General features: G+C 48.8%; 3 protein-coding genes across 6 annotated transcripts in view; all 3 read right to left on the bottom strand.

The window, feature by feature from the left end:
* Window positions 1-149: 149 nt before the first annotated feature.
* On the bottom strand, window positions 150-2,905 carry LOC134018862 (coiled-coil domain-containing protein 71-like). The gene is made up of 2 exons (XM_062459172.1): window positions 2,743-2,905; window positions 150-1,619 (listed from the first exon to the last, which is right to left on the bottom strand). The coding sequence occupies exon 2, from the start codon at window positions 1,578-1,580 to the stop codon at window positions 579-581; it is 1,002 nt and encodes a 333-aa protein (XP_062315156.1). The 5' UTR covers window positions 1,581-1,619; window positions 2,743-2,905; the 3' UTR covers window positions 150-578.
* A 773-nt stretch (window positions 2,906-3,678) lies between these two features.
* On the bottom strand, window positions 3,679-6,223 carry kctd6b (potassium channel tetramerization domain containing 6b). Its single transcript, XM_062459177.1, has 3 exons — window positions 6,063-6,223; window positions 5,280-5,390; window positions 3,679-5,164 (listed from the first exon to the last, which is right to left on the bottom strand). Exons 2-3 carry the CDS (start codon window positions 5,304-5,306, stop codon window positions 4,478-4,480), a joined length of 714 nt encoding a protein of 237 aa, XP_062315161.1. The 5' UTR covers window positions 5,307-5,390; window positions 6,063-6,223; the 3' UTR covers window positions 3,679-4,477.
* Window positions 6,224-6,356: 133 nt separating this feature from the next.
* LOC134018863 (serine/threonine-protein kinase WNK2) overlaps window positions 6,357-23,720 on the bottom strand; it is a 34,790-nt gene continuing 17,426 nt past the window's right edge. For 2 of the 4 annotated variants that reach the window (XM_062459176.1, XM_062459175.1), the window contains exons 10-30: window positions 20,470-21,903; window positions 20,317-20,355; window positions 19,561-19,749; window positions 18,865-19,335; window positions 18,391-18,702; window positions 18,207-18,256; window positions 17,418-17,580; window positions 17,200-17,316; window positions 16,446-16,616; window positions 15,986-16,037; window positions 15,577-15,675; window positions 14,513-15,252; window positions 14,107-14,161; window positions 13,913-13,974; window positions 13,101-13,747; window positions 12,635-12,864; window positions 12,161-12,379; window positions 11,527-11,625; window positions 10,011-10,055; window positions 9,058-9,362; window positions 6,357-8,949 (exon numbers count right to left, since the gene is read on the bottom strand). In XM_062459176.1, coding sequence (XP_062315160.1) covers window positions 8,617-8,949; window positions 9,058-9,362; window positions 10,011-10,055; window positions 11,527-11,625; window positions 12,161-12,379; window positions 12,635-12,864; window positions 13,101-13,747; window positions 13,913-13,974; window positions 14,107-14,161; window positions 14,513-15,252; window positions 15,577-15,675; window positions 15,986-16,037; window positions 16,446-16,616; window positions 17,200-17,316; window positions 17,418-17,580; window positions 18,207-18,256; window positions 18,391-18,702; window positions 18,865-19,335; window positions 19,561-19,749; window positions 20,317-20,355; window positions 20,470-21,903 — 5,832 coding nt within the window. In that variant the 3' untranslated portion in view covers window positions 6,357-8,616. Of the gene's footprint in view, window positions 8,950-9,057; window positions 9,363-10,010; window positions 10,056-11,526; window positions 11,626-12,160; window positions 12,380-12,634; window positions 12,865-13,100; window positions 13,748-13,912; window positions 13,975-14,106; window positions 14,162-14,512; window positions 15,253-15,576; window positions 15,676-15,985; window positions 16,038-16,445; window positions 16,617-17,199; window positions 17,317-17,417; window positions 17,581-18,206; window positions 18,257-18,390; window positions 18,703-18,864; window positions 19,336-19,560; window positions 19,750-20,316; window positions 20,356-20,469; window positions 21,904-22,683; window positions 23,605-23,720 lie in introns of all 4 variants that reach the window. The other 2 variants (XM_062459173.1, XM_062459174.1) reach the window with 2 other exon arrangements.

The following is a 23,720-nucleotide window of genomic DNA, read 5'->3' on the forward strand; positions in this document are numbered from 1 at the left end:
AAAGAAAATTATTTTTATTTGTTATTGTATTGGGTAAAATTGGGTAAACACAACGATGGTTCGTTATGAACCTTTGGGTCATGTGACCCGAAGGCAGCACAAGGGTTAAGTATGGAGTTATGGTACCAAAACATGCTTGACAATAAAGATGTGGTAAAAAAGCTTTATTACACAAGTGTGAGGAGAAGAGATTCCATACCCAAAGTCTTCATAACTCGTTATACATTTTTTTTGAATTGCATTTGCTAAAGATAAATATCTTGTCACCTACAATTTAAAATGTTCCAAGAAAAACAAACAATCCAACAATCCAAGTCTATCTTGGAAGCTTTTACAAACAGTACATGAAAGACCATTTTTTATTTATATTTTGAAGTATCCTCCTAAACATTGTATTTCACAGTATACATAAAAATAATTTGCACTTATGGCTATTTGTTTGAGACACAAACCCCAGATCAAGCACAGCATGTTACAAATGACACATATTAAAGTAATTATACAGGTTCTAAGGGGACACTGCATAGTTAAACATGAATTTAACTAAGTTACGTATACTTGACTGTAAAAACAGCTTTTCACACAGGATAGGCAATAAGTGGTTGAATTTCTATGACAGGAGACAGGTTGACTTGCAGTATCTTCTGCGCTTTTCTCCTAACCTCATCATCAGTTATTGAGTCATCAATCTTTATGACTTTAAATCTTAAATTATTTTGTTTCACTTTAAGGTCTTCCTGTGTTTTAACCAGCCAGACTGGACTGGACTTCTTCACAGACAGTTTCTCTTCAGCCTCCTCAACCCACTTTCTTTTCTGGTCCCTCCAACAAGGCATTCCATTGCTTTCCCTCAAAACCCATCCATTCTGATGCACATGAGGTAGAGGGACTCTAGAAGCTGTGTCCAAATTGCGAGAGCACACTACAGAATATCCTCTTCGTAGAGATGCTGCTTTCTTTGAATTTATGGCACCATCGGATGGCTGTGCTGATAGAGGAAGATGGGAGTTCGACATAGTAACTCCTCCCGTCCATACACCTGTGTGAAACTGCAGTCTTGCTGTGTGGCCTGTAGAAGGCCCGCTTATGTTGGTAAGTTTCAAGCAAGTGGACATATTGCTTGGTCCAGCTACAAATGCATGTGGTTTTGAAACAGTCTGTTTTAGGGTCTCCTGTGACATATTTGTCAGGAGAATCTTGGGTTGATTTTTCAGGACAACTTTAGCTGCAGGACTTAATGAGGCATAATTTATTTCAGACTTGTCCACTGTTGGTTTACCCCTCTTTTTGCAAGGCTCCTGGACTTTTGGGCCTACAGTGTCAACTGTTTTATGCAGCTTGACCATAGGCCTAATTTTTGAAGTGCAAGATTTGTATCCATATACATCCTTGCTTTTAAGAATGGTAGGCTTGTTACCCTCACCTCTGAGTTGCTCAATGAAAGTGACCAGTTCCTTCTCATTTTGGGGGAGATCCACAGACATGGGACTGAACACCCTCAGAGCCTGTAGAAGAGTAGACTGTCCAGATGAGGTGATTTGTGACCGGGACTGGACAACTTTTTCTGAATCACAATTCATGGCATTACCACTCACGGGTCACACATTCTTGTTGTTCACCTGTAAGGAAATAAAAAGATAAGTAAAAAGATAGCTAAGATGTCAGTAGACATTATCTGGTAAGAGCAGTTCCAATTGTACTCTGTTCCAATTACCAAAAATAGAGTTCCAATGCGCGTGAAATATGAATGTATTATTCCAGAATAGTAGTACAGGGAACTAGTAAAGTCACATATGTGAAGTTTTCAAACGTCTAATAATAATAGTCTTAAGTTTGAGGTCACGGTTTATTTTAAGATGCTAGTTATAAAATAAAATATTTATGTAATTATTTTTATGTTGGGGGATGGGGGTCTTTATATTTTATAAACCATATATAATTTATATAGTTGCATTTTTTTTTAGAGAGAGACAGTTGGGGAGACTGAATAAGAAGGGAGGGAGAGAACCAGGCCCGGAAGAGAACCAGGCCCCCTGCGTTACGGCCTTACAGTAATTGTACGCGGTGAGACAACTGGGAGCCTAAAAAAAAACATTTTAAAAAGTTTTAACGCGTATCTACTTTAGCGCAACTCTGTTTGAATACGCATGTGACCACTTTCATAAAATATCTCAAATATACTTTCAATTTCTATTAACAAGCTCATTCATAGCGTGCACTACAGCACAACAAAGCGTGACTGTACGAAATGTAAGTGACTTATATGACCAGGCCAGATACCACTATGTCGCCGATGAAGGCAAAGACATGTTTTTTTCTTGTACTTTTGATAATACTAATAAACTACCTAGCTACAATACTCTTAAATGTCCTACTACCTTAACAAATATCCAACCAGACTAGCATAGCTAGTGCTAGCTATAGAAGCGGGGACAGTCCAGCTGAGGTGTCTCTACTTAGCTAGCTAACTAGCTTTCTTAAATTAGCTAGCAAGGTTTTTAAGCTAAATAGCGCCCCTTGACTTAAATACCTCACGAAGAGTCAAATACATTTAAAATGTTTTTTCATTTTGAGCTTCTTTTCTAGCAGTCGAATATCCAAGTATTGGAATCACTACTTTTGTTATTCATACAACCGCTTCAACGGCGACTAACGTTACTAGCACTCGCTACACTTGCTTATCAGAGTTGGTTAGACAGCTAGCGCTCACTGTACTTTGACTAACATTCGCGCCACACTTACTGTATTGGTAAATGATGTTTAGGTAAATTGTCCAGATTAATAGTTAACATCATGCCATGGCTTCGATTAGCTAAATATTTACGGAATACCAACAGAAAAAAACTAGCTCGCTCAAATGTTATAGCTACATAACGAAACAGCCTTTGTCTCTTTCTTCTATGGTTTTGTTTGATACACCGCCACCTACTGCTGGAGTGTGAAGCCAGTCACATCGTACCTGGAGTCAAATCCTTATTACATTTCACAGAGGGCTTCACGCCCAATTAACTGCCTCTCACCAACCTAAACCCTCAAGGAAGACAAGGAAAAACACACAGTAAACTCAGAAAAAAATTGAAGAAACCTTGGGAGTAGCAATGCGGTGAGGGATCCCCTCTTCCAGAGACGGTTGGTGACAGAGATGTGCAGACATACGCTAAACATAGTGAGTAGACGTCAAGAGTAGAGAATAAAAATGTGCAAATGGAGGTTGAAATACAGACATCCAGAGTTCTGACTTGGCACATGTCAGTTTAGCCAGTGGTAGCCACAGGGCAGGGAGCGTGGGATTGGCACAGCATCACAGGACAGCCAGGTAGATGGACAGGAAGGGACCAGGAACTCTGTTATCCATCATAGGAGACTGATGTCCACTTGGCAACAAGGTCCAATGTTGGCAGACCGGCGGCCAGGCAGATGTTGACAGCTCAACCCCCCACACCACTGGGGAGGTGTGGGGGGGCGGACAAAGAAAAGAAATGATTAAAGAATGCAAAATACCAAATAAAAGTTACAATAACAGTAAGGTCCCCACTGGTCAAGTGTGAACTAGTGCAGCAGTTTAACTGACTACATTTTGGGGGGGGGGGGGAATGTGAAGTATTTTCCAGAGAAGAGAAACTCTAAATAACAACGCCCTGTCCCCTGTCCTCTTCAAGTAGAAACACAACAAACAAACAAGGTCAGGTTTGCTTTATTTGTAATTTCACATTTTATAGTACAAATACAGACATACACTTAGCAGCAGTAAAACTCATTAAACAGAATGCTTTGAAAGTTGTAATGGTGTCAGCCTCCTTAATTGAAGCAGGACGTTTGTTCCAGAGAAGAGGAGAATGCCGTATATCAAAGTATAGAGATCAGAGAAACTATAGCACAAACACAACAAGAAAATCCCGGACTTAAATGCCAAAAATCTTAAAGAGGAATCACAGAAGCTCTGAGATTGAGTGTATGCATGATTCAGCTCCATGGAACACAAACAGGCTTGGGGTGACATGGTCTATGACCTACAGTAAAAAAGCAATTATTCAGTATAATCAAAGAGATGCATGCCACAACAGGTTGTCAAGATATGTTTACGAGACACAACAAAACATCAACCCTGATGCTAGTGACAATCAAAATTAATTCTGAAACATAATACAGCAGGAAATATATAGATTACTCATATACATGCAAAACAGTTGGTGTTTTGAATGTACACCATGCAGATATAATGTACATACACCAGCTTACAATTTGTACTTTTTTTAATCAATGGTTCTTCATAGTCTACATGGCTGACATAATTCAATGCAGAGATGGTATTCTTTCTTTTATTAATCAATTTTGATATTTCTTTTTTATGTATTTTCAATGTATTTCTTAATTGAATGATCATGACTGTATGGTCACTTTTCTACTCTACTACTGCATGGCTTGACCTATTTGTAAAACTTTAAACAGGAACTTTATATAATTTACTAATTTGTAGTTAGTCTTCTGTCTTGAGAGCTGGCCTGCAAAATGTCCAATGATGCTCCACTGTGTTTTCATTGGCCCGCTCACTCATGTGATGCACACGAGTGTTCCTAATGGTGAAGCCTTGCTTCATTATGTAGTCCATGAGGTGAACTCTTAGGGATACCTCTTGGTGATAGTCACATGGTCCAAAAGTAAAGGATACCTGGCAGTCTCTGGTGTCCATCATATGTTTGTTCCATTTTGTGAAGTTGTTAGAGATGCCTTCAAGGAGGGCATGGACCTTGGTGGTAATAGTAAGCTGTGTAATAATGACAGCCACTGGATTTGAGTACTTGGACAACTTCCTAGTGCTGGACAATTCCACCACCTGCTCAAAGATGTCCAAGGGATAGAGTGGCTTGGGGTCATTAAGACAGTGGATTAGAGGCTCAATCTGGTAAAAGTCAGCCTCTTTTTTCAGGAGGTCTGTCTCTGTAAAATCTTCTGGGAGAGTAAGCTCTGACGTCCGCAGGAAGTTCAGCACATACCGAAAGAGAGTACCATCACGGTCAATAAAGTAGTTTCCTTGGGTATCACGTGTTGTAGGGAAATCGCCACGGAACATGGCTCCCAGCATCGAGTCTGGGTAGCGCTGAAGGGTAGATAGGGAGGTGGTGTACAAGTGGCCTCCCACATTCAGTGTTACAGGTTTAGTCATCTACAAGTTCGAAAAAAGAAAAAGAGGAAGAAAAGCAAAAAATAAATTAAGTCAAATTGTATTAATGTGCATTCATTTTGTGGTTGAATTATCTTAAAACACTTACATGACATACCCTATGGCCCCAATCTCCATTATCCATTTGTACAAAGCAGCCCACCTCCAGGTTGGACCCAAAGATAAGGTTGGTGATTTTAGTTCAGTCAACACTTGTCTTAAATACTACCTGCGTGAGAAGAGACACAAGCTTATTCATTCAAGGCCGTGAGAAGTGACTTAGCTAGGGACCTACACCAGTACTATCACTCCGGATAGCAGCGGACCGTCATTTGTTGTTATTTCTCAAGAATGTATAGCCAACCTTCACCTGCGACCTACCACCGTATAGAACAGCATTCGGACATAGCTTGTTAAACATATTGAAAGAGACTACATTTAATTAACTTTTAACTTCCGGACTTACAAATACACTAATTATAATGAGAAAAACGTCAGGTGCTATACAGTCCGACACTGTTCTTCTGTTCAATCTGCCTATTGTTTTGCTAGCTTAGCTGGCTAAACTAGTGTACGTGGTATACATCTGTCTTTTCATGGTATGGAGCAGTTCTAGCTCGCAATTATGATTGAACGGCAATCTTGGGTTGATTTATAGCAGCCCCTACTTGTCAATGGAAAACATAGCTTGAATTAAAGCATGCACCACTAACAAATTTGCCGAATGATTAGGTGCATGTTGTTGCCTGTTGGCTTACGTGGAAAGCTAGCTCACGAGTTGCAGCAGAGCGTTCCATCCCTGGTGTTTTTGCAGCTGTGTAGTGTAGCTAGTATTCTGAGCTAACACGGTTAATTTAATATCATAATATTGCCAACTAGTAAATTAAAAAAACAGTCTTACCTTAAACTCAAGAAACTCCGAAGACGTAACAAACCGAGGATAGTTAACCGGGACCAGACATTACGCTACTTCGAATGGCAGCTGGAAGAAACGATACAGCTAGCCTAGCATCGCACCAACCCATTCTAAACATTGCAATAACAGTCAATTTAGGGGGCGCTCATCTTAAATCTATATAGATGTGGTCCTCAATTGGCACCAATAAAGTGTACAGGAATTATCTCTGGATGAAACTGCAGAGCATTATGAAATCAACAGACAAAAATACTAGCTATAGTAATAAATTGAGAAAGGTAAGCACAAAATAATGTTTATTTATTTCTTTAAACATGTACAGTCTTTCCAATTAGAATGCAGCTGACTGGGTTGGGTCTGGTAATGAACTGGGACATATACAGCAGGCAGAAGCTAGTCCCACACACTTTTAATGTTTGACTAACAATCAGAGCATATTCAAAAGAGGCAATGTCTGGATAGAAATGTAATGGCCATAAACGGTTCTCTTTGTTGTCTGCACTATGCATTGCATGTCTACATCCATGAACATAGCATCAATATGAATATACTGGTTTAGAGTTCTCCCCTCATCTGCTCACTAAGTGTGAGCAGACAGGGAGTTGGAGCAGTGAATGCCAGATACGACGAGTAACAGAGAACATAAATCTCTTACTACTAGAAGTATTTCACCAAAGCAGAGGACTCTGCATAATGCCCTATAAAAGTCCAATTCAAACCGAATTGATGGATTAATAAACATTGAAGCAAAATCCCTCTACAGTCAAAACAAACACAATTTACAAATATTACAGAAAAACTGTACAATTCACAGCTTGGCAAAATTGGGGTGCTGCAACCTTCTGATAGTGTTTGGGTGGAATGGGAAATTTCAGACTGGCTGTTATCATGATCTCTGCGCATGTCCGAATCTGAACAGTTTGCCATGCTCATCATCAATGGTCAGGGTGGCAAGCTGACTATGTACAAAGTGTTGGTAAACACATTTTCACAGGTTAAAATTGGCGGAGAACATGTGTTGTTGTGCAAATCTCCTCAATCAAGTAACTATCTGAATTTGTGTTTCATACTGAACAATTAAATCAAACACTCAAACAGCAAAAATAGTTCAAACAGCAAGGCCTTAATCAGTAGCAACCTGGTCAATTATACATAATTCAATAAATTCAACAAGGCAATATCACTGACATGAGCAGCCTACTGGGGGGGGGGGGGGGGAATTGTTGTGTTTAGGTACCATGTTTGTAGTTTAATCCATTTAGCCAAAGTAGGATGCCTTAAGGGCAACCACTTCAGGCCCACTAGCAGCATCAAAACCAAGCTTCATGAGAAAACTAAAATACTTCAGAAACACAACATATTGCACACAAAGCAAAACCACCAATGTGATTAATAAGAGCAGCGATGAGCAAAAAGGATCATGTTTTGCAGTTATAAAGTGTTAATCTGAAAATGCAGTTAAAATAAATGCAAACAAAAGCTATTATAGCTCCTATCACAGGTTTCTTGGGTAAGGCTTGTGGCAAGGCCATTACGAAAGCTTTTTGGGGAGTGAAATTGCACTTTCAGTCTCACTCAGCAAATCTATCTACCTCTACATTGCTACATTCTTACTTTGACCACCATTCTGACCTGAACTACCAGTCATGTATGTTTTAGCACACTGTATATTACTCTGGGCACTACTGCTTTCCGACTGAAAGCCAACCCCTAACATTGCTCACTCTTCTTGTCTTATCAAATCATGTCCAAATGAGACTGTCCAACTAAACAAATGAACTTGGATACAACTTCATGAGTTCTGCTGTTTTCTGTTGTTGTGTCTTTTCAACTGTACACACGGTTCCCACAAGGCAACTGTACTTCTCTCCTCTATGGCGTTCTGTCACAGGGGTGGAGAGTAAACATGGATTAAAATAGCATGATTTATTACTTAAATAAGAGCATATACTGTGTTAATAGTGCAGTGCTACAAGGGCATTCATATGTAAACCAATGGGGGGGGGGGGGGGGAGAATGTGTCAGCAATGCATTAAAAACAAAGCAGAACTCAAACCACTGAATTAAACAACTCTGATGTGGACATGCTTAGTTTCACAGAAAAAGCAATGTTCAAGGCACTACATTCCTTCAGAGCACTTCACCTGACATACTGCCCTGTTGTCTCAAATCAGTGTGTTTGGAATCTGATGTATTTTGGAGTTAAAGGTTAACAAATCTACAGTGAATCAAATTGTAACACAATGACAGCTTTCTGATAATGATGGATATGGTGACATCATGGTGATATTATATCAAGTATGACTGTGTCAAAACCAGAGCCAAAAGTATAAGGTACTCAGACACTCACTGAACATGTATACTACATCCACACACAAAATAGACCTACAGTACATACAAGAAACTACAGGGGCTGTATGTAAAGGATATCAACATTCTCACAAGATATTTACAAGCTCACAGGCTATGTACAAGTGTTCCTCTGGTACCCCGACCATAGACTCAGAGCTGGACTATCCTGCTTGTAATGATTTACGATTTAGGTAGTTCTGGTGTTGGGGAAGGTGCTGTCAGGGCTATGCAAGGTCATGGGGTAGGCCTGCACCCCTGCATTGTCCATGGTAGGATAGGGTGGTAGCACTCCTGCAGTTCCAAGCAAGCCCACATGACTGGGCATACCAGACCACTGCTGTGGGTACAGGGCCCCAGTCACTACACCTCCATAGGAACCAGCTGGCACCAAGTACCCAGGCTGGAGCATGGCAGACTGGTGGGCACCCAGGGTGGCAGCAGGCATGACGGGGCTTAAAGCAGCTGTCAACGGGCAGGAAAGGGGCAACTGGAACTTGTTGGGTGCAATGTGGCTTCTCACCTGGTGTGACAAAGATCAGAAGTTTATCATAGGAAACAGTGAATGTTTTCACACAGTTGTGATTCAGTACAATGTGAATTAATGTGTGGGCCTCTTCATGCCAGGTACCTCCTGAAAGGCTCTTCCTAGGGGCATGGCTCTGCCCTCTAGGTCTTGCTTATGTCGCTGTTGCTTGATCTGGTTCAGAGAGGGCCGAGGTTGATTGGCTGCTGCAAGTGTCTCCTTTGTCCAGTCATCTACAAGCTTGTGCAGGTCATCTGTGAACATGCCTTTCTTGTTGTTGCTGTTGTTAGTCTGAACCTGAACGAGTCCAGAGATTGGTTGGGGGGACTGTGGTGGGCCAGCCCCAGCAGCTGATAATGGCTGAAGTGGATTGGAAGCTGTTTGAGCTGCACTGGCACTGTGAGAGGACCCTGGAAGACAAAGAGCTTCTTAATCTCTACCCACTTCAAACCCTTCCCAGTGAATCCATTGGCTGCTGTAAGGTCTACAGTTAGCTCAGAACCATTATCAGCCTGCAAACTCAAGCCCAAAATGACTTACAAGTACAAGTCCTTTACTATGGAGTACAGGACTATCAATCTTTGAGAAGACCTCAAGGCCTCTGGTTGGCATGAGAAAACTTGTTCAAAGTAAAGGAAAAGCCTCCAAGTTGAATCCCATCCAAAATGCAGACTTTGCCAAGAGCAAATGTGCCGGTTCTAAACATAACAGCCAAAGGATTCCAGTATTGTTTAACCCCAACACATTATTGTTGAAGCCAATCGCCAATCAACAGAAACCATTGTTACTTAAAAATACAACCACAAGACATTGTTCAGCATTCAAAGACACATTGGCCAAACATTGCCATGCACTATAAAACCAAATAAATGAGGTGACTTGATACTCTCGTTGTGAAAGAAGGGCCTGACATTTCAACAACACACGCCATGATTGTTTCAGTTCCAAAATTGTGAGTAAAAAATACATGAAAAAAATATAAATAAATAAAATGCCCATGCCAACAGAAGAAAAAAAGGTTGAAGACAGATAAAGTAGAAAGTTAATTAGATAGTTACTACTACTGTGCTCTTTGCCTAGACATAGTCGTTTCAGAGTGGACCCTATAAAGAGGCAGAACAGCACAAGACAGAAACAGTTAGGCTGGGACACACGGCACACCACATGGCTGTGGACAAGCTGCTTCAAAGCCACACACAGCTATCAAATCAGTTAAGGAGAGAGGAGGAAAGAGGAGGAGAAGGGGTGTTTAAATCAGTGAACATAAATGAGACAGGGCAGGGTGGGGCCGATTAGGCACACAAACTTGTGCAATCATTCCAAAACATGAGGAAAAGAAAAGGAAATTGAGGGGCCTACGACAGTGATAAGCTCTTGGATCTGGTTACATGGGGTTGGAGGAGGCTGCTTCAGCGTTGGACAGACACCCTCACATCCTGTCCTTTCAGATGACACTATCCTTTTCCTCTTTTGATTTCTCCAGTTGTCTGGCTTGAAATATATTGCCTTGAAATATTGTATTGCATACTGGAATGAGTTGGACAGAAAACCTAAACGAACAAAGCTAGCACTTGAGCTTTGGTAGGGCTTAAATTGGACCAACTCAAACAAAAGCTGTACTCTATTTGAGGCTCAGAAGACACAGCCAACATAGACCTGATTCTCCAGCCTGGCCATGAAGTGACACTCAAATTTCCAGACTGCTGGAACTCTCAAATTCTGTAAAACTGTCAGTATGTAAAACATAAAAGGACAAAACAAAAAATCAAAGCTAAAAGAGCACAGAGATAGAATGCGGAGCACGACAGAGTCAGCACTCATCAACACATGCAGGTAGAACAGGAGAGGAAGTGGAAGTAGAAATATTGATGATACAGCCCTTTTTTGTCCAGGAGAAAGTCTCCATCACTGCCCTGCCTTGCGCTTGCACCATGCACATCCACTCCGTCCAAACAGGATGGACACAGAGAGAGAGAGAGAGCTCCTTATGTACTCTGGCCCAGCAGGCTTTTCTGGGACAAGGTTTAGTTGGGACTGGGGAGCAAGGGGGCTGGTTGCTATATGGTGTATACCTGGCTGAGCCAGATGTTATAGAGTTGAGTAAACTAAAACACACACACACACACACACACACACACACACACAACACAACACAAACAGTATGATACAAAAGCTTTGGCACGAGCACACACGCACGCACTCTGGGTCCAGATATACCCCTGGCCTGTCCATGTTTGGAGTGGACAAGCTTTAGCCTTTAGCATACATTATGTTTTTGGAGTCTGCTTGTTAAAGCCAGAAGCTGCAGTGCACAAAGCGTTTGTATGAAGTGCGAATTCAACCACAAATACAGATGCTTTAAAGGCTAGGAGCGAGGGGGGGAAAAGACAGACAACGTGGGCTTGTGTCCAGGGGAAGGAGGGGGGGGGCAGAGTGAGGGGGGTGAGGAAGACGGTCCACTTCATGAAAATATACAGAAAACAGGTCTGGTTTAGAGGAACGTAGAAGAGGTGGAACAAAGAGGGAAGAGGTATGAGATGAGTGGAGGAAAAGTAGAAGAGAACAAATACAAACAGATGGACAGAGACACGGGTCCACTGAGGAATCTAGTGCGTGGTTTGCTACTAGATTTATAGGTGACTCTCTCTGACGATTGGTGGTAAACCGTCCATCCTGTCAAAATCAATATAAGAGGGAAGAAGAGAAGAAACAAGAGAGAGACACTTGTGTAAAAGTGCACAGAGACTGGGATTCAAACCCCCCACCACCAACAGCACCAGCACAGGACGGACAAAAGGTCAGAGACACACAGACTCCGGGGGAAGACTCCTGATGTTCACTACAGGACAGGTTATCATCAAGCACTGAGGAGAGACCAGCTTTACCCTCTTCTCACATCAACTATGGAGGTGTTTCCAACAGATGGAACAGAAACCTTTTCTGCCATCCATTGTGTTGGGATGACATTAGGCCAATGCTTGTGTTAAGACAGGCATTATGAGAGGAAATGTGTCAGTACTTGAGAGAATAATTGTATAAAATGTGTGCCGTGTGTAAATTATTGAACTATAGAGCCAATATATATTTAATTTAAATGTCTTTCAAGAGTTGTTTTGCAATCCTGGTATCCATAAATGTATGTACAGTATGCGTATAACACAAGTTTCTTGGACTGCGCGTTGGAGAGGTTGTGCGAGTGTGTGTGTACCTTGGCCGGGACCTGTATTGGTAGTCATGCTGTCGCCGTGGAGTGCTGTGTAGATGTTGTCTGAAGAGAGCGAGCCCTTGAGGGAGCATGGCTGCTGGGTCTGGACCGGCTCTGGGGCTGGGATGGTAGCTGACGTGCTGGAGCCACTGGAGCGGGTTGAGTCGTCAGACTGAACAGAGCTTTTGGCTGGAGAACCAGACGAGCTGGCTGCACTCTCACCTGTGGTGGACAGAAAGTAGAGCAGGATGAGTCAGCCAGCCCATATAAGCTTGTGTACGGGCGAATCACCCACTCCTAAGTATCCTTCCAACTCCCTGACTTGTTCCACGATCTCAGACTGGCAACCACGTCTCATTCGCACAGCAACTCACTACCCCGAGTCCTCAAACCTTCATTATTCACACAGCAGACAGATTTCACTTTCTCACCATCTCTTTTTCATGTTTAAGAACTCGGACCCCCTCCCTGACACACCTTTCCTCTCACCCGCGGTGGTGTTGAGTTTTTTTTTGAGCTGCTGCACCATGGGGTTGAGCAGCTTGCCCGTCTTTAGCTTGTGTTTGCTGGACCTGCGTCTACGGCCACTGGGGGGCGCCGCATGCAGCAGGCCAACACCAGGGGGCAGAGTTTTACCCAGCTCCTTATACAGGTGCTCAATCTCGTTCCTCTGGAAGGCTTGCAGCTCAGAGATCTCCTTCGTGTGTCTGTCGAGGAAGACCAGGGAGAGACAACGACAAAGCAGAGGGTGTGTCATTCACCTCTCGGACATCTCTATTGGCTTGACATCATTTCAAAAGGTTACCAACACAGCTAAACCAATGCAAGGTTTTACAGGCAACAAATCTGTAGTTGTCTATGTGAGTGTGGAGGCTGTATTTCAATGGCCTTATTTTGACGCACTGTTTATGTGTGTAACTGCTGTGTGTGCGTTTCTACATACTTTTCTCTGAGTCTTTGCAGCTCCTTTCTCATGTCTGCATCCTCAAACTCAGAGTCGTTGTCACTACTGACATACGACGACTGAGCGTGGCCTCCGGGTGGCGAGGGGGCGTGGCCGTTCAGTGCCGCAGGCTGCCGGCTCGGTGAGTCTGAGCTCGGAGTGCTGTTGCTGCGGCCAGTCCGACGCAGGAAGGCCACCGCCCTCTTCATGAGGTCACTTCCGCTGTGCTCGGAGAGGGCGTGTGCCGGGGGTGGGTCATGGGCAGAGGGAGGAGCCAAGCTGCTACTGTCCTCCTCCCCCGAGTCAGAGTACAGGCGGAAGGAGTAATGCGTGGGGGTGTCGATGGTTTGTGCCCGAGGTATGTGGGTGGGAGTGAAGTCAGGACTGGAGGTGTCCCGGTAGAAGTTGGGGGGGGCAGAGTAGCGGTTGCTACTGTGGGGTTTGGGGCCAGCCTCGGGCCCTTCCTCCGCTGTCACCACTGAGAACCTGCCGACGGCCACACAGCCCTGGCCCCTCCTGGCCCCCGGCTCGTTGGGAGCGTGGGACCCCCCCGAGCCACTGGAGGGTGCTAGTGAGCTGCTGGAGCTCCGGCCCCTCCTGGTCTTCTCCAGACGACGGACTACATCCGGGGGGGTGGGGGGGACGATCTGGGGAGGATGGGAGGACAAAAGAGGAAAACAACAAGAAAGGAAAGGACTTGTCAGATCATGATCACACGATGCAGTGCACTGAGATGCTGCATCACGTTAATATCGTTTGTACGTTCAGAATGCTGTGTAAAGGCTAAGGAGAGGTGTTACCAAGTGTCTTACCTGAAAACGGCTATTTGAGTCGTGTGAGCTGGAGTTGTCGTTATCCAAAACCTTGCCAGAGGCTGGAGGAGGAGAAGAGAAGGTTCATCAAAAATATATATATATTAATTCATACAAAAACTGCTCAACATACAATACAGGAATGCTGGAGCTGTCCAAACACTTGTTTAATGTAGTCAGTCTGTGTTCATTACCAGGTACTGCAGAGTCACTCAGGCCCAGGCTGTCTGCACGCTCGGGAATCTGAGGCTGAGACAGAATGGGACAAGGATCTAGTCAGTCTGTTCTAGGTGGGAATGAGACAGTGTGAACTCACTAGTCATGATCCTGCTCGGACCCTGGTCTGTCTGGACAAGTTTGGCCTCACACACAGCTAAATTGGCCCCCGTCAGGACATGCAGTTGAACTTGCGACGGGTGCAGAGCCTAATGGAGTAGCTGGCTTGTGTTCAGCACTACTCAATCTCCTCAGTTGTAAATGCTATATTAAGCTCACTGTGGTACATTAGAACAATCGATAAGGAATCAATATTACACCAGGAATTTTAACAGAGAACTATCAGATCTCCTCGCACGCACGCACGCACACACACACACGTACCAGCAGCTCTCCCTTGCGGGCCGGTCCTCCCTCCCCGGTGGCCTGGCAGTCAGACACCCCATCTGTGCTGGAGCCCTGGGGGTCTGATGCTGTGCTTGAGGGCTGAGAGGGGACGTACTCCTGGTACAGCAGGTTCCTCAGCTTCTCATCCAGGGTCTTGATGGTGCGGTCCACAAACTCAACTCTGGGGGGGCCCTCTCCGTCAGACTCCCCTGGACCTCCACCCCCAGAGCCCCCTGGTCCCCCCGGCTGCTGGGAGGACCCCGGGACAGCCTGGTGGGCTGGACTCTGGGGTTGGGAGGTCACAGTGCCAGACGGGATGGGGGTGGCATAGGGCTGCTGGAGGACTACTGATTGGTGGGAGACCAGAGGAGGGGGTGGTTCTCCACTGGGGCTAGCCTCCTGATTGGTTACGGAGGAGGCTCCACCTGCTCCCTTGTGGCCCAGGGTCACATCTAGAGACACAGGCGGGACGATGGGGCAGCAGGGGAGGTCAGTTACCATGGAGACTGTGGGGATGCAGGGCTCGTCAACAGAGAGGGAGTTGTGGCGGTCAACAGTGACAACAGTGGAGGCTTTGGCTATAGAGGGCTGGATGTGCTGAACCCTGGCCTTGCCCACCTGGGGCTCCTGAGGCTGGGCTGAGTCTGCAGGTGCAGAGGGGGTGGAGGACACTTGAGCAGGGACTGGAGGGGTGCTGGAGCTGGACTTGACTGAAGATGAGGCAGGACCTCCTGATTCTGGGATGCAGAGACGGATAGATAAGAGGGAGTTGGACGTTCTGTGCACGTCAGTCAACAACTATTACATCATCACTTGTCTTCCCAGCCCCCCAAACTCTGTCAGAGAAGACATGCCTGCAATGTAGCAGTGAGGAATTATACAACCGACCCCAGATTCCACAACACACACACACGTACGCCTGACACACGCATCTCAGTTTCTAAACACACATACATCACAAAAAGCTGAAGTACACCAACTATTATGCAAAATAATTCTATACCGACACTAGGATTCAGCACTTTCTGTTGGTCGGGTGTGTGTATTTGTCCGTGTCATACCCTTGGCTGTAGAGGCGTGGGCGGGGCTGGGTTCTCTGTCTGGAGTGGGCGTCTCAGCCACGGGGCAGATGATGAACCAGCGCTTGCCAGTGTGGAGGACTGCCAAGGACACAGAGACACACGGGCTCAGAAATACATACCAGCTAAGCAGGAAACGGACCCCAAGCAGGGCAATAGGAAGGAGGAGGCCAGAGCGATGATGGGGTGACAGAGAGAGAGAGACATGGCGTGAATGATGGTGGCAGATAAACTGCCAAAGTCATGACGTCTTCTTTATCCTATCATCTCCTCCGCCTCCATCCGCACCCCCCCCCCCTCCCCCCAGGCTGCATCTGCTGCTGCTGGAGGGCAGCCAGGCTGAGGCTGACCAGACACACACTGAGGGGCGCGGGGAGAGCACAACACTCACCGTTCTGCTGGTAGACCAGCTGTGGGGAGTTGGGTGTTGCAGACTTTACACACTGTGAGGGCAAAAACACACATTTTATAAAGTGCATGGGAGACTGGTGCATCAGCGGGCTATCGATAGACAATAAAGCTTAAAAGGGTCTTCTTAGACAAAGTCACAGAGTTGGCTCTTACGGCAAATTGAGTTAGTGGAATGAGTCATATCAGCAACTATATTTATTTGTTTATTTTTTGGCAGGAGCCTTTGGCAGCTCTGCTCACAGTGTAATCCTAAGTGGAGGCGGAGGACGCAGCAGAGACCGTCTGCAAGAAATAACAGCTCTGTCTTTGCTGTACATTCTAGCTCCTGTTCTATGCTGCCTCCCTCCAATCTTCACCCCAATGCCAATCCTCCAGACGCTCTGCAACTCCGTCCCCTAAACCAGCTCCACCCGTGTGCCCCTCCTCCCTCATGTTCTCACCTCTCCCCCGAGGGGGCCAGCTCCCTGGCTCTGCTGAGGGCTGCTCCCCTGGTCGGAGCCCCGCTCCCCCTCGGCGTCCTCGCTCAGCATGTCCTCGGCCTTGTCCACAATGTCCTTCAGCTGGTCAATGAACATCTCCTTTTCCAGGGGCAGGATGAAGTCATTCTCCACCTGAGGGTAGGGAGAAAACCGAACTAGGACCACCGTTTCCGGGACTTTAGGTTGTGGTTTTCCTATTTGAATCCTAGACTGCACTGCTGCAAGACATCAGAGGCCTTTCGGCTGGACCGCAGTAGTTGGCCAGTACGGACCCGTACGCTAGTATTTTGTACAGAATTTCTGATGCCAGAAGTCAAATCTCAAGATTTAGGGTTATTAAATATTCATCTGACTACAGGCAGGGGTTCCCACCCAAAATACATGAGGGAGTTTAGAGAGAGTGAGGGGGGGGGAGGGGGAGGGAGGAGGGGGTATTTTTTGCTGCAATGCAGAGAAGAACAATAGTTTCAATAGTCATGATGACAGAGCACCTCTCTCAGAGCACCTCTCTCTCAGAGCACCTCTCTCTCAGAGCACCTCTCTCTCAGAGCACCTCTCTCTCAGAGCACCTCTCTCTCAGAGCACCTCTCTCAGAGCACCTCTCTCAGAGCACCTCTCCCTCACACATAGCTGTCTGGCATGGGCCTCGCTGTTTAACTACAAAACCTCGTGGGTGAGTCTTATATGATTGGACTCCCTCTTCCTGAGGCTGTACCATGTAGGTGGCGATCTCCTCCGGGGCATCTCCATCCAGGTCAAACTTGAAGGTGACCATCTTGTGGTTGTGAGTCTCCAGCTGGCATTCCACCATCTTATCTCCCGTGTTACACACCTGCACCAAAGGCAAGGCCAAGGCCAAGGATCGCCCTGTTTATCACCAGCTAGGGAATCTTTAGCAAAAAAGCCTGTAGGTGTTTGTGTCCGGGTACTCACGTTGAGCATGCTGAGTTTGGGCCTGCTGGTCTTCTCCTGGCGCGAGGAGCGTGTGCGCGTGGACCTGCGGTGGTGCTTCCGGATCCTTCCTTCGCCCTTCCCGCCGTGCGTCCCCTCGTAGCCGTCGCTCATCTCCTTCCCCGAGGTGGCGTCTGAGTTCACACTGGGCCACACAGAGGAACCAGGTCACGTCACCACAGAGGCTGGAACGCTGGACACGTTCCAGAGGATGACAACCTCGGAGGGCGTGTTATCGAGTCATCTGTGAAGGGTTTAGGCTCAAGGAAGAATTCACTCCCCATGAACGCCTCGGTAACGACCTCTAACAGTTGCTTTCGAAAATAAAGCTGAAGATGAAAGATACATGGGGCACAGAAAACACCCCGATACAGTTTCTGCTCTAGAGGATATTGTTTATTAAAATGTGATCTAATGGGATTTTAAATAAAAGAGCCTAATTCCATTGAAACCCCAGAGTTTGTTGCACAGATCAAATAGATAACTTTGGCTTCCTCCCTCTTCATACAGCCACGTTCCCTCAGACACTCCATTCTCTGGACTGAAAGTGCCGTCATATCCATTGGACAAGTCTGGGCAGCTCTGCTACCACCCACTCACCATCTGAGAGAGAACCGCTGCTATCCAGCAATCTCTCCATCATCATAACACCAAACCTCTGTCTCCCAGTGGGCTGGGACATGCCCTCCACCCGAGCCTCAGAGAGCACCACCCCTTTCTAAAGCCACATGGATCCCTCACCGTGAGAGGCCCCGGCAGACAGACTCATACCTGTCATGGGTGTAGCTCTGTCCTGATGCTGGTTTCTCCGATGCGGCATCCTACAAAGGAGACACACAGTTTACGTCAAGGAGGGGGGGGGAAACAAGGGGGGTGAAATGAGGCCTGTGTGGAGTAGAAGGAGGGAAGACCAAGGAGAGACAGGGCTGAGAGGGGGATGGAGTCGTCTCCATACCTCCGGGTTGGGCTCTGCGGGGGCCTGTCCTGTGGGAGCACTGGCCTGGTTCTGCGGAGTCAGGCTGCTGCTGGCAGCTGCAGCAGATGATGATGATGATGTCTGGCAGCCAGAGGGCTGCGGCGCTGCAGGCTGGCTCTGGGCATGGACCGGATGCTGGGCCAGGTGTGGGTTCTGGTTGTGGTCCAGCTGGCTTGCTGCAGTGGTCGTGTCTTGTCCGACAGGCATGGGAGAGGGGAACACTGCAGGCTGGGTGGGGAGGGCTGAGGGGCCAGGATCTGGGTGGCTGGGATGGGCCTGCTGATGAACCTGCTGCATGTGCACAAACAACTATTTAGATTAAGACACACTAATCATGTGCCCGCAGGACACAACAGCACACAAGAAAATGCATTTTACAATCTGAGCAGTAGAAACAACAGTGCCAATTCAGGCCTCTTGATAACACACCGGACCAGCAGCTCATATATTTACCTGTCTTAGAGGCTGAGAGCTGGGGTCAGGTAAGGGGGCTGGCTGGGGGACGGTGCACCGCGGCGGGGCGGGACTGGGGTGTGTGAGGGGTGTAATATGCAAAGCAGTGGATGGGGCGGGGATGAGCGCGGGCTGCGGATGAGGAACTTCGGTTTGAAAGCTCTGTAGCAGAGCAGAGGGGTAGACCTGCTGCTGCTGTGGCATGGGGGGCACCACCGTGGCCAGCTGGGGTGTGGGGGAGAGGATGAGGGGCACAGGGGCCGGGGGAGCAAGAGCACTGTCCATGTGCAGGGGGGACAGGGGGGAGGCCGAGGGGGGGAGAGTCTGGCCAGGAGAAAGGTAGATAGGAGCCAGAGCTGGAGCGAGGGAGGAGGCGGCGGAGGAGGGGTAGGGCTGGGAAGGGGGGCACGGGGGAGGATAGGAGGAGTCACACCCAGCCACCACCTGGATGGTGGGATATGAAGCGGGAAACTGGGGGAAGGAGAACAGAGGGAGAAAAATAGGCAAAAGAAGAAAGGAGGATGCTCTGGGTAAAGCATGTCTGTATACAGATACTTGACTAGAACTAGCTATTACAGCAACTCCAATAGCACCCGCCCCACCCACAGCCAAATACAACTGAAGTAAACATCAGTTCTGAGCAGAAGAGACCGGAGAGACGTCTGGGGCAGTGTTGAGGGCGGAGCGGAGGTGTACCTGGGCTCCACATGGAGCGGGCAGAGAGGCGGAGATCTGCAGTGGTTGTAATTGTGGATGGACAGTCGGAGCCAATGAATGCTGGGGAGGGGCTTGTGCAGGCAGGCTGGAAGACGATTGGTAGACATTCTGAACAAGGGTTGTCCCACCTGCACCATGCTGTGGCACACTCTGACCAGGAGGGAGACTCTGCACAGACAGACGAGAGACAGAGACCAAAAAAGAGAGAGAAGAGAGAAAGAAACAAAGAGAGAGACGGAGAAAGAAGAGAATTACAGCGAGGGGAAGTTGGATGATGGCTGAGATCCCGGTTATATCTCTCATTTGGACATGTGTTTTTCCTGCTATTCACCCGGCTCAGAATGGTTTCAGATTTCCCATCCTGTCCGTGCGGCTGGAGTCAGATAGCATCTGCAGCGCACACACAGCCACAGAACAGGCCTGCAGCGGATCCAACCGTTATTGTTGTTTTCATTACTCCTCCATTTCCTTCCAGTTTGGCCAGGGTTCAAAGACACCGTTTAGACGGCTCTACTCCCTCTGTAGAGACGGCTGACCCCTCACAGCTGGGGCTGACACAGCTGGGGCCGACACTAACAGACTAACCACGCTAGTATGAGCGGAACACAAAGTGTCTGAAACGCCGAGCACTCCTCTCTCCTCTCTCTCTCTGTGGAAAAGGTACGATGTAGCGCTGTGTGACGGTGCGTGTTGTGACGGTGCGTGTTGTGACGGTGTGGTGTCAATTGGTTCTACCTGGTTCAGGAAAGCTGCAGGGTAGAGATAGGGTTGGAACTATTGAGAAATACAAACACAGGGACAGAGAGGTGAATACCCAACTCAGAATGAAAAGGTGTGTGTGTGGGGGGGGGGGGTTAGACAGTCATAGTCGTTGCGGGCTCATCTCACCTGTTGGGCAGGTGGGAGGGAAGCCGGTTGGTTGTGCTGTCCAGTAGTAGCTGCAGGTGGCAAGCTCTGGTGATGACCAGCAGGTTTGTTCACTGGGTAGGACTGTGGGGCAGCCATCTGTTGAGGAGGACCAGGGGGGGGCTGATAGCTCTGGGCCCCTGCAGCAGGCGGTGTACACATGTAGCCTGCCGCTGGCACAGTCTGCTGGGGAACATGTGAAGCTGAGGGGGCATAGCCCTGGGAGCCAGGGTTCTGTGGCCCTGCTAGGGGGGCCGCGGGGTAACTCTGCAGGGTTGGTGGTGGCAGGGCGACTGGGGCCGAGGAGGAGTAGCTCTGAGGCACAGGAGGCTGGCCTACCTGCTGGATGACTTGAGGAACTGAGACCTGCCCTGTCTGTTGGGCTTGTAGACTGTTTTGGGTGTGTTGAAAAGAAGGCTGTCCCATTTGTTGTTGTGGTTGTTGACTACAGGTCTGTCCAGTGGGCTGGCTGAGTTGCTGCTGGATCTGGGTCTGTGCAGCCGGATGGCTGTGCTGCACTGTGGCCTGGGCTATCTTCTGGCTGTGCTGCTGTTGAATAGGCACCTGCCCAGTCTGTTGGCTGTACTGCACTGGTGTAAAGTTAGCTATATTACTAGAGCTCGGTCCAGGCTGCTGACAAGGAGGTATGACTGGGGCTGGGGCTACGGCTGGGGCTACGGCTGGGGCTAGGGCTGGGGCTGGGGCTAGGGCTGGGGCTAGGGCTGGGGCTAGGGCTACGGCTGGGGCTACGGCTGGGGCTAGGGCTGGGGCTACGGCTACAGACTGTGTAGCTGCAACGGAGGCCTGGGCAGGGAACGGCTGTGGGGTGGGGCGCATCGTCGAGGCTACAGATGCATAGCTCTGTGTCTGCTGTACAGAACCCACTGGAGTGGTGAAGCTCTGTGCAGTTGGATGCGGAGGCTGTGCTGCTGCTGCTACACACGCTGCAGGTACAGACTGTTGGAGGGGCGTGGCAGTGGTCTGTTGTAAACTTGGAGGGTAGCTCGCTGCAGGCTGAGTCTGCCGAAGAGGGGGAGCCACAAAGCTCTGTTCGGACGCCGTCTGCAGGACTGGCGGCGCTGTGTAGCTAGCCCCTGCCTGCAGCTGCTGGAAGGCTGCCGCAGAGTACCCAGCCGCCTGCTGCTGGCTCTGAGCCGGGTAGCTCTGCGCTGCCTGAGTCTGTGGAGGAGGAATGTATGGTGTAGAGTGACAGGCTGCAGCTGGGTCTGTGTAGCTGGCTGTGGGGGCAGCGTGCTGGAGGGCTGCTGCTGCTGAGAAGCCGGCTGAGGCGGAGGTGTGCTGGGCAGGCCGGGGGGCCGAGGGGTAGCTGTGTCCGGGCTGGAGGTGCTGCAGGGCCGGGCTGGAGCACAGCAGGCTCTGGAACGATGGATGGTTCTGGAGCACCGCAGAGCTGGACTGGAAGGACAGACAACGTGTTAGTACACAGACCCTCCAAATGCCAAAGCAATTACCTTTGCTCAGTTGAAATCCTCTATTAAGTATGAATGAATGTCTTCCTCGGTCTATTGTATTGACTTCTGAAATAATACCAGACGTAAATACGGCTATGAAAAACGCAGGATGCCAGTTATAATGAACAATGGATAAATGCGTTTGAGAAACATCCATGGGAGAAATGAAAGCAGGACGAGACAGGTGGACAACAATAACAGGAGGGAGGTAGAGGGAGGAAGGAAGGGGAGGTTAGAGAGAGGACAGCCCCCATCCCACCCCCCTGACTGCTGCAGCCAACTGCACATCCTGGGTATGCAAGTCAAGGGAGGGGCAGAAGAAGCAAGCGGATCCGGGGAAGAAGACAGCTGTGCACATTTTTGCCATTGGGTCAGTGAAGCAGAGAGAAGACAATCATCAGGCCAGCTGGAGCTGGGAGAGGCGGTTAGTGTAGTGTTCATCCAGAGGCCCGGCCCAACAGATCACCATCAGACCCAGCAGGAGCAGGCGGAGGGAGCTTTCAACAGTGGTGAAAGGTCAGAGGGCAGCAGGGTGCCCTCCCGTGGCAGCACTAAGAGAGACAGCCCTGAAGAGGCAGGGGGGGCCAGAGAGAGCAGATCAGCTCCATGCAGCACAGAGTTGGGCCTCCTACAGGCGGGGAGGAATAACCTCTCTAGTTGGAGCCCAATAGAGAGCAGTGTAGACTACAGGGACTCCCGAAGCCCGTGGCTCGGTGTGACCTACCACTGCCATGGCCCCAGTGGCTCGCTGCTCCCCAGCACAGTAACTGGCCCTGCGGTCCTGGGGGCGGGCTGGGGGGGCCGTCTCCCCACCCAGACTGATGCCTTGCAGGAGACCCTTCAGACTGCCGTCTCCATAGCTATGAGCAGGCCTGTAGGTGGTGGGCAGCTGGAGCAGGGAGGGGCCCTGGTTGGAGGAGGCGAAAAGGGGTGCGGTCTTGCGGTTGATGATGTTGAGGAGGGACTTCTGGAACAGGGAGAAGTCTGAGCAGTCACTTCCCGCCTTGACCCTTCCCGAGCATGACGGGGTCGCCCCAGGGAGGTGGGGCCTGTGGGCGCACGCACACAGCTGAGGCGGCATGGCAACCGGGGAGGGGTGGAACCCCCCCTCCCGTGACCTCAGCAGGAGCAGGGAGAGGCAGCCCCGGCACATGTGGGACACGGCCGGGGCTTGGTGGCGGTGGGGGGAGCTGAGGCTATGGAGCAGGCTCAGGTCAGAGTGTCTCCTCCCCCTGGGAACGGGCAAAGCTGGGCTCTCACGCGCGGCCTCCGACGCCTGCTCCATGGAGGAGTCACTATGACGACGAGATACTGTGGGAGGCGAGAGGTGCAAAAGGGGAAACGTCGCGCTGTGGGAGGGGAAGCCGTCTTCTGCCTCGGAGTAGCCCTCGGAGGCGCTGGTGTCTGATTGGTCGTCGGTTGGCGACGAGGCGGGGCTGACGGGCTCAGAGTGCTGGGACTGGAAGAGGGTGTGGAGGTGGGCCATGTGGTGGCCCCTCAGCGTGTCAATGACCGAGGTGCTGCCTCTACGCACCCCCACGCTCAGCCCCGCCCCCGGCCTGAGCTCCTGACCGGGGGGCCCCGGCCCGCCCCTCTCACATGACCTGGGCCACTGAGAGGGCAGGCACGGGCCGCTGCGCTGGCGCTGATGTGGCACAATCCCCCACAGGTAAAACATGTCACACGTGTACAAGCAAAACACAGACAACTGGAGGGGAATGGATACGGATGAACTGAAGGACCCAACAAACATGTGGAGCT

The sequence above is a fragment of the Osmerus eperlanus genome, chromosome 4 (genome assembly GCF_963692335.1).
Source record: "Osmerus eperlanus chromosome 4, fOsmEpe2.1, whole genome shotgun sequence".
Lineage (NCBI taxonomy): Eukaryota > Metazoa > Chordata > Actinopteri > Osmeriformes > Osmeridae > Osmerus > Osmerus eperlanus.